This window comes from Drosophila santomea, chromosome X (genome assembly GCF_016746245.2).
Source record: "Drosophila santomea strain STO CAGO 1482 chromosome X, Prin_Dsan_1.1, whole genome shotgun sequence".
Lineage (NCBI taxonomy): Eukaryota > Metazoa > Arthropoda > Insecta > Diptera > Drosophilidae > Drosophila > Drosophila santomea.
The window spans coordinates 4,575,315-4,584,094 of record NC_053021.2 but is presented as its reverse complement, the minus strand read 5'-3'; the positions used below and the strand labels follow the sequence as shown (position 1 = coordinate 4,584,094).

The 8,780-nt window shown below is 47.2% G+C and overlaps 4 protein-coding genes across 5 annotated transcripts; 2 read left to right on the top strand and 2 right to left on the bottom strand.

The window, feature by feature from the left end:
• Positions 1-1,682: 1,682 nt before the first annotated feature.
• LOC120456050 (cap-specific mRNA (nucleoside-2'-O-)-methyltransferase 1) lies at positions 1,683-5,043 on the bottom strand. The gene is made up of 2 exons (XM_039642628.2): positions 3,977-5,043; positions 1,683-3,853 (listed from the first exon to the last, which is right to left on the bottom strand). Exons 1-2 carry the CDS (start codon positions 4,623-4,625, stop codon positions 2,136-2,138), a joined length of 2,367 nt encoding a protein of 788 aa, XP_039498562.1. The 5' UTR covers positions 4,626-5,043; the 3' UTR covers positions 1,683-2,135.
• Positions 5,044-5,221: 178 nt separating this feature from the next.
• On the top strand, positions 5,222-6,094 carry LOC120456051. Of its 2 annotated transcripts, XM_039642630.2 has the most exons (2): positions 5,246-5,346; positions 5,406-6,094. In XM_039642630.2, exon 2 carries the CDS (start codon positions 5,607-5,609, stop codon positions 5,931-5,933), a length of 327 nt encoding a protein of 108 aa, XP_039498564.1. In that variant the 5' UTR covers positions 5,246-5,346; positions 5,406-5,606; the 3' UTR covers positions 5,934-6,094. The 2 variants fall into 2 exon arrangements, with proteins under 2 accessions (XP_039498563.1, XP_039498564.1); XM_039642629.2 differs by having other exon boundaries at positions 5,222-6,094.
• A 695-nt stretch (positions 6,095-6,789) lies between these two features.
• On the top strand, positions 6,790-7,386 carry LOC120455613. Its single transcript, XM_039641994.1, has one exon. It carries the CDS (start codon positions 6,790-6,792, stop codon positions 7,384-7,386), a length of 597 nt encoding a protein of 198 aa, XP_039497928.1.
• A 36-nt stretch (positions 7,387-7,422) lies between these two features.
• On the bottom strand, positions 7,423-8,767 carry LOC120455035 (DNA repair protein complementing XP-A cells homolog). The gene is made up of 2 exons (XM_039640869.2): positions 8,508-8,767; positions 7,423-8,438 (listed from the first exon to the last, which is right to left on the bottom strand). The coding sequence occupies exons 1-2, from the start codon at positions 8,663-8,665 to the stop codon at positions 7,706-7,708; spliced, it is 891 nt and encodes a 296-aa protein (XP_039496803.1). The 5' UTR covers positions 8,666-8,767; the 3' UTR covers positions 7,423-7,705.
• Positions 8,768-8,780: the final 13 nt, after the last annotated feature.

Sequence of the window (8,780 nt, the reverse complement as noted above, 5' to 3'; positions counted from 1 at the left end):
CAAAATGACATTTGCATTTGGGCAGCGGTCAGTCCCGAAACCCGCATCCCAACTCCCGCATCCCAACTCCCGCATCCAGAATCCCTAACCCAGGTCTCATGTGCTGCCCTCCGGGGACTTCCGTTGCCCCGGACTGGGGGAAAGTCTCCGGGGTTTCGTAACAAATGAATGGCTCAGTTGCAAAAATTTGTTTTGACAACTGAAGATGCTCGCAGCAGACCAAGTGCAAAATTTATAAAGCGCACAAGTGCGAAACTATCAAATGTCCAGGCGGCATGGTGCGGATCGCAGTGGATCACGATGGAGCGGAGTGAAGTGGAGTAGAGTGGCATGGCGTGGCATGGAGTAGAGTCGAGTGTTTGTAATTAATTCTCTGCTGAGTCGGCAAACGTAGGCCCAGCCAAAAATGCACAATTAAGTGCACAACAAAAACAGCAGATTTTCTGGACGAGGCATGACCAACTACACTGCTTGAGAACCGATTTCCATGCCTTTCCCCATTACAAATTAGTTTCGGCTTATATATTTCTATATATTATACCAACTACAAGGTATTCTAGCTAATATTACATTTTATATTTCGCACTATAATTTTTGTGCTCTCACTCCGCTGAACAATACCAATATCATTTGGTTTTGGACAGCTCAAGGTCCAGTGTGCAAGTCAGCTAAACTGCAAATGGATAACTACTATTTTTCGGATGCTGTAACTGTGGCCCGTTGCCGGATTCGTCGTTAACAGCTTTATATATATACATATATGTATACGTAGTTCGAGGCCATCGTCATCGTAGCCGTGGCCAAAAAGCAATTAGCAAAGTTTTCAGTCTCCAAAACACTCACTCCTCGCATGGAAAACGGGGATGAAGTGGGATCAGGTTGGGTTTACGGCCAGCAAGGATGGAAGGAGGTAGGAGGTGGCCATTCTTAGCCGACCATCATCAATCTGGTGCAGTTGCGCACCCAATCCCAGTGCCAAATCCCAATCTCCGCGTCGATCGGATTCCAGTGCCCCAATGCTGTTGCACCTAACTATCAGATGTCGTGGACAGAATGTTGCACAACGAAAATACACCCAAAATTACACCTATTCAGTTGGTAGGCCGTCTTACCCATTTAAATTCACTTGGCAAGGAAGCAAATTGAACATTACGCAATTCAATATGCTTAAGTGCTTTAAAATATCTTATAAAATCGATTTTTATTTATCATTTTATATCTTCAATTAATTATATATTGACAATTGATTTTGGGGTTTCTCGCTGTGCGCTGAGCGCGACCAACGCTATTCGCAATTATTCATGGGTAATCTAACCCAAAATGGGACGTTAATTACTGGCGCATGTCAGTGGCATTTTCCCCATGCCCCATGCCGCATGCCCCTGACCCCTCACCACCCAGCTTGCCTTTCGGCAGTGTGTAACTGTGCTGTGTGACGTGAATTGCACAAGTACGGCCAACAATTTGCTTTTTTGTCCAACTGCAAACACTGCGGATTCCGCACACCCAGGTCCCCAGAAATCCGCTCTCCGACAATTTATCGGGTGATTAATTAAGCTGCAAGGACCTGTGAATGCAACTTTCTGCCGCTGACAACTCCCACTGAAAAGAGGTGGTGGTGGTGGAGGGCCATTGAAGATTTCCGCAAATATTCAACTCAAGTAACGCAAGGGGAAGTGTTACCCTTATATCAATCATATTTTTTTAATTAATAATATCTTATATCTAATAGTGTGGGTCAATTCAATCCAACACCACATTTAAACTTGCTCAATTGGAATAGGAAATGTTCAAAATTTGAATTCTTACTATTAGAAGTGGCAAAGACAGCCATTGCTTAGCTAGACCCACAGGAACCCGGTCAAAATGAAAGACGGTGCAAGTTTGGTAAGATCTTTTAGAAAATAAAACAGTTGCACACTTTGCTCATACGCGTGTATGTTGTACGAATATAGTTAGTAGTGATGGTCGAAAAAAAATATATATGATTCAGTTCCTGCGGACACCCAATCGTCGAATACTTAAGTCGAATAAGTAAAATGCAGGGATCCGTTGTAAAACCTCCAGATAAGGGTAAGTTAAAAAAAAACACGTATGCGTATGTATAGTTAAACTTATGGCTAAGTTGTGTTGGCCTAGCTGTGGCCGAGCTTGTCCGCGATGAACTTAACGAAGTCGCTGCGGAACAGGATCTTTGGATTGTCGTCGGTGGCCAGCTCCTCCACCTGGCGCAGGTCCGTCCACTTCCAGAGCAGGCGGTACGAGAAGCTGCACCGGAACGAGGCGAAGATCTCGTTAGCCTTCTTGCTGGGTATCTGATCCTTGTAGTACGCCTCCTTATTCTTCACGTTGAAGTAGTACAGCTGACCCCGCGACCGCGAGTGTGCGGACACATAATATTTGGTCAGGTCGCAGAACATCATTATGCCGCCCGGAACAAAGAACTTCTTGTCATCGAGCGCGTATCCGAACCTCTGCGAGTTATCCTTTAGCACATAATGCCTCATGTCCGCAAAGAAAGTGCCCATATCCTGCAGCCGAAAGAAGGGTTTGCTGCGCAGCGCACCAAAAGTGCGCTCCTTGCGGTACGGCTTGTTTAGACTCCTGGCAAACTTATCGCACATGCTGACGCGCTCTCGGAACGGCCGTCTGCGGATGTCGATGCCACCCAGGCAGATGCCATCGATGATGTGCAGGGCAGCCACTCGCTGAATGGTCCTGCCCTCGCCGTAGAACTCGTACACAATCTGGCCGAAGAAGATCGAGCGCGGCTGCACCTCAAAGGCGGTCTCCACCAGCTCCCACTTTTTATGCTCCGTGTAGCGCAGCAAGTTGCCCCGGGATTTGCACAAGAACAGACTGCAGGCATTGATGTTCGTCTCTTCGCGTCCCACAGGCACAAAATACCAGTCCGCCACGTTTTTAACGGCCGTATTGAGACTGGCCACACCGCTCATCTCGGTGGCCGGCACACTCAGCCAGCTGCGTTCGTTCCCCCAATCGGCAAGGAGTTCATCGAGCAGCCTGTCCGTTGGCTTGATCTCCGGTGCCTGGCGAAGTTTATCCGGAAGTCCCCAACGCTTCAGACACTCCTGCCGCACCTCCGACTGCTTGGTCTCCTTCAGCTCCAGATTCTGTGCGAATGCTGCTATCTTGCGCAAGCCGACGATCTGCTTCTTGCCAATGGCGTTATTTGAATCGATAATGTAACGCAGAAAGTCCTCGTCCTCGGCCAGCTCGTTGGCATCAAAGATCTCCAGCACGTCGTTCTCCTCCAGTTGCGACTCATCGGACAGCATCAGGTTGACCGTATTCAAATAAGCTATGATGCCCTCCGTTTCCGCGTCCGAACGTTTGTACTTGCAGACCAGGTAGCGCTCCGAATTTGCCGGCCGGCTGCTGTTTGGCTTGATTATGGCAATCTGGTGGAAGCACTTGTACATCAGATAGACCAGGCCCACACTAAACGGTGTGAACAGGTCAAACACCTTGCACACGAAGCTGCCGTTCGGTCGCAGAATCTTCAGCGCGGTGAGGAACTGACAGAGGTACAGCTGCTTGGACAGGATCTCCTGGATGTTCTCCTGACCTTCCACCGAAAAGCCGCCGTCGGCCATGGCAAAGTGAACCCCCTGGGGCGTATGCATGCGGATATACTCGTTCAGCGAATCCTGGTTGCTTTCATCGAAGATGTTGCCATCTTCCTTTACGCCATAGAACGTGTCAAAGGACTCCGGCGAAGCAGCGAAGAACTTTTCCAGCTTAAAGTCGTTCGCGCCACGCAGCGTGAAGCCGAATCCTTTGGCCTCCCAAGATTTGCGAAACAACACGTACTCGGAGAAGCCGCCAGGGCCTGTGCAACAACAGAAAGGATATCAAGGTTATTACTATAAAGCGAGTTTATTGGGAATGAAGTATTTATGTTAATGGAAATCAACATTTGGAAAGTGAAGCGAAACGCAAGGTAATCAATCACCTGCACACATATCCGTGAAGTAGAGGAGTTCGTCGGGAGCCACCAGGGACTCGCCAGCGGGATCACGGGGATTGGTGAACATGAAGTCGCACATCGAGTCGATGTTGGCCATCTTGACGGCGGCGCGGTTAAGAAAGATGGAGCTGCGGATTGTCTCGAACGGATTGCATCTGGATCTCGCCCGCCGTTTTTCGCTGTCGTTGAGATCATCGAATACGGTTTTGGCATTGATGATGTGATGCAGGATGGCTGGCTCGCAGTAGCGTGTTTCTCCGTCGAGAGTTAACTTCTTCTCACCGGTGACCACATGTCCCATCAGCTGATCAAGGCTATATGCGTCTGCACGACTGCCAGGATTGTGCAGCCAAAGCACCGGTTCGGGTATCTCGAGCTCCTCGCAGGCTGGATCCCATTGGCCAGCCGAGGATTGGACGGTGTCCAGCTTGAGGCCGAAGCCACGGCGCCCATCCTGCTGAACGGCGATGATGGGCTCCAGACGACCCTGGTTGCTCTTTCCCAAACCCTTGTCATTCTCGTAGCCCATCTTTTTCATCATCTCCATGGCCTTGTTCGAGTAGCTCTTCACCCATTCCCGCTTGATTTTCTTGGGCGTGGGCTCCGAGTTCTCGTCGTCCGAAGGTTCGTCCATTTTGCACGCGGCGATGGAATCTGATTTGTGAGCTGCGGTTTTAGGAGATGGGATGCTGCTCTAGTTTCTGCAGCGTATTAATGGATTATATACAATAACAATTAAATCATCTAAATGGCATTAGCTAATTAACATTTCTTTCTTTCTTTCTTTCTTTCAGTGCCGAGTTATTTGTTTACAAAGAAATTTGGACAACGGTGTCGATTCCTTGTAGGTTCCACAGCCTGGTTATTACACTTTATCAGTGTTTTTTGCCGTTCCCGCCCCCGGATCGGGCATCTAGATAGTTAAGACTGCGTTCCGAAAAGTGTTTGTCAACCGCGATTTAGATTTAAGCACATTTAGAAGAACTTTTTGGTCTATTTTTCAGCTGCAGCTGATTCGATAGGTGCGATAAGTCCAGACAAATAACGCTTCGTGTTATCGATAACATAGTTTTTCTTGGAGAATAGCTAAAAATACCGAAGCGAAATGCAGTGAAATATACCAGAAAAATACTTTCCGCGGGCAATTCAAAATTTTAATTTATTATTTCCTCAACAAATTTTGATTTTATTGTAATCTCTTAAAATGTGGGGGCTACACTGACCAAAGGAGTCTTTGAGTTATATTTCTATAGAGCAGACAACTATTTCTCACAAGTTTAGCTTAAATTCCCGGGCTGAAAACCCAGATTGAATATTGTATTATTAGTGTACCACCATAATGGACAGGCAGACGGGTAAAGAGATTAAAGCAAATCCCCAGTCGCGGAAACTAAAGTTCTCCGGGATTTGTCAGCTTAATGATGAGGAACTTTCGCATCTCTACAAGATCGATAAGCTGACGGACGAGGAGCTGGCCTCCGTGGACCTGGAGAGAAGCTCCCTAATCGATGACTATCGTCATTTGCACGAGCTTTCGCAGATTTGGCAAAAGGAGAACAAAGCCGCACCGCCTTCCAGCCTCTCGGAGTGGGAGTTACACAAAGAGCTGCAGCATATGGAGTACAAACCTAAAAAGGTGTACAAATTTCACTTGCTCAACAAGTTGGTTAAGGTCATGAGTTTCGAGAAGGAGCCGGCCTCTATCTTCAGCGAGCAGCAGTTGCAGTTTGATGCGGACTACCATGACGAGAAGGTATATCTGCTTCCGCCCAAGAATTGTCTGCGTCGCCGCCTGGAGTCCTTCTACGATCACCTGGACAACATGTTCGTCTGCGGCGACCGCAACATGGCCATCGACTTGGTGGTGCAGGGCATCCTCCGTTTGAACAGCGCCGCAAGTGGCAGATCGATGGCCTCACCCCAGAACCAAATTCATACCTAGGAAGTGCAATCTCAAGTGCAGGATTATCGACCGAATTTCCGTTTTTTAGTTAACTTTTTTTCTCACTCGGAAGAAAGGGCAACTTCCCACGTTATACTATTATTAGAACAAATTTGAATTTAAAGTTTGCTTGCCCATTAAAAAATGTAGAAACATACGAATTTCTAAGTTGTGGCAACGTTTATTCGGTAATAATGTGGGTTTATGTACAGCAAAATCCTAATTTCTTGGCCAAATAAGGTCTTAAAGACAAAATAATATCAGTTTTGTAAAGCTAATGAACATATCTAACTATCCCCCATCACTATCCTGCAGATTTTTTTTTGATAAGGGGTGGTACCATCATCATTTTTTTCGAAAAATGACAAAAAATTTAAGTTTTCAGACTGAAATACAAAACGGTTTAATTACGAATTTAACGAGGTATTACATTCCATTTTTGGATAATTATTTCAATTGTTATTGAAAAAAAAACGATTATTTTTTACCAAAAAATCAACAAAAAAAAAAATCGCATTTTTATCATAATTTTTTGCAAAAAAATGAAAAAAAAATTGAAGTTTTTAGGCTTGACTACAGAACGATAGGGAATTTAATTACGAATTCAACGAGGAATCACATTCCACTTTTGAATAATTATTTCAATTGTTTCTGAAAAAAAATGAATTTTTCTTGTGCAAAATATCAGGATTCAATTTTTGCAAAGTTGAAATAAAGACTATTTGCGCAACTAAGCAATAATCAAGGAGTGCTCATTAGTAGCCTTTGGGAAAAACTTCCACTAGGCATTCCGAAATTTCAGGGAAACACACAACTAACGTCGAACTGATCCCACGTATAGAAAATTGAAACGGCCATGTCCTGGCTGACGGAGATTCCATTGACGAGACAAGACAGAGGGGGTCTGCAAGAGACGTTTCGGTTGTCCGACGAGGCACTGGTCGCCAATGGGCTGCAGAGGAATTCGATGGTGGAAAACTTGCGCTTTATTTGCGATCTCAGTGGGGAGTGGCATACAAATGGCAGATTGACTCAGTTCCAAGCTCGAACTCCAAAAGCCAGCCCCGCCAAACGCGAAAACCGGATGATATTGAACATACCCAACAAAGTGTACACGTTTAAGATGCTCAGGCAGATGATCACGGAGATGAGTTTCGAGAAGCAGCCGGAGGCCATTTTCAAGGAGCAGGAGTTGGCGCTTAATAAGGATTACCGCGAGGTGCCCGACGAGGAGGCCAGGCAGATGACGCCCAGAGAGCGTCTGGATCGCCGGCTCAAGTCGTTCTACGATCATCTGGAAGACATGTTTGTCGGCGCCGATCTCAACATGGCCAACATGGCCGTCGACTTGGTGTTCAACGGAATCTCCCGCTTGGCCGAGCGCCGAAATGTGTTGACCGCCAGCTGGCGGGCCAAAGGGTATACTAACTTCACGCACTTTGAAGCCATTTAGCCAAATTTCAAACCCAAAATTAATATAAGCGTGTAGTTGTCTGGGAAATGCTGGGAAATCATCATGCGAATGCACCAGAATATTGTATTTTAACCTAAATTCAAATTAGTTTTTAGCACTTGATCCATGCGCATTTGTGTGTACTTCAATTACAGATCTCACTTATTATTCACTTAACTAGTTTTTTAGAGTAATAATGGTGTGTAAGTAGGGGGCTTAAGATGGGAAAAAAAAAAGTTTTTAAGTTTTCAATGGCTTCAGTTCCATTCTTGAATCGGCAGCGCTTGTGGGCTCGCAACTGGATGCTGACCACATCCCCCTACATCTTCTCGTAGGTCTCGCTGTACGGACAGGTGAGGCAGGTGTGGGTGTAGGTGTCCTCCTCCTCGTTGTAGGTGTCCGGCCCGAACTCGTGCTCGTGAACTTCGTGCGTCTTCTTGGTGTAGATGCTGCTGCGCACCTCCATGCGCAGTTGCTTCATCTTCTTGTTGTACTTGCGCGCCTTTCCCTCCTCCCGCTTGTCCTCGCGCGACTCGTGCTGGCGCACTAGTTCTTCCTCGCTGCCCCAGACCTCCAGTGCGCGCTGGTGGATCTGCATATGAAGATACAGCTTCATCTCGCCCCAACGCACGTTGTGCGGATTCTTGCGGCTTATGTACCGCAGCTTGGGCTCCCGCTTGTCGAAGTCGCAGTCCTTCAGCAAGTACTCGGCCTTGGCCTCAGTCCGCGTAATCAGGGCGTAGCGTTCGTCCTTGTCCCGGCACTTGTCGCACGCCGAGTGCCCGAAGTTGTTGAACAAATAGGAGTCGGCGAACATGTCCCCGCACTCCAGGCACTCCTCGTACTGCACGGGTATGGCAATGGCGTCGTCCAGGATAGGAGGGGCCTCCTCCCCCGACTTATTAAGGCCCGCTGGGCCCGAGGCCGTGTGCAGAACAGGCTGTTCAAGCAGGAAACCCCCGCCAGAGTCTATGTACTTGGTTCCCTGCACCTTGATCACAGAGCTTCCCTGGCTGAGGGCCGCATCCGGATGGGAGCCGCGATCCTTGTTGCTGTCCGGGATTAGAAGAGCTGCGGGTTGGGTATAATCTCTCGTAGATATAGCATAATAGATAGCCCACCTGGCCAGGTCCTTAAATGGATGCAAAACCAACTTGGCCTCTCGCAATTTCTGCGCCTTGGCCAGGTTTCTTTCGATCCTAGCCTTTTGTGCATTGGTCAGCTTGGACTTCTTCTCCGCCGGCGGAGCAGCTTCATCGGTAGACACCTCCGCAGACATTTTGATTTCACAAGTTTTTGTTTTTAGTGAGCGCAAAGTTCTCCGATATTTTGTTTATAAAATGCTTCTTCTTGCCGATTTGACATTCCACGGAAGAGCATCAAGTTCAAAGCCG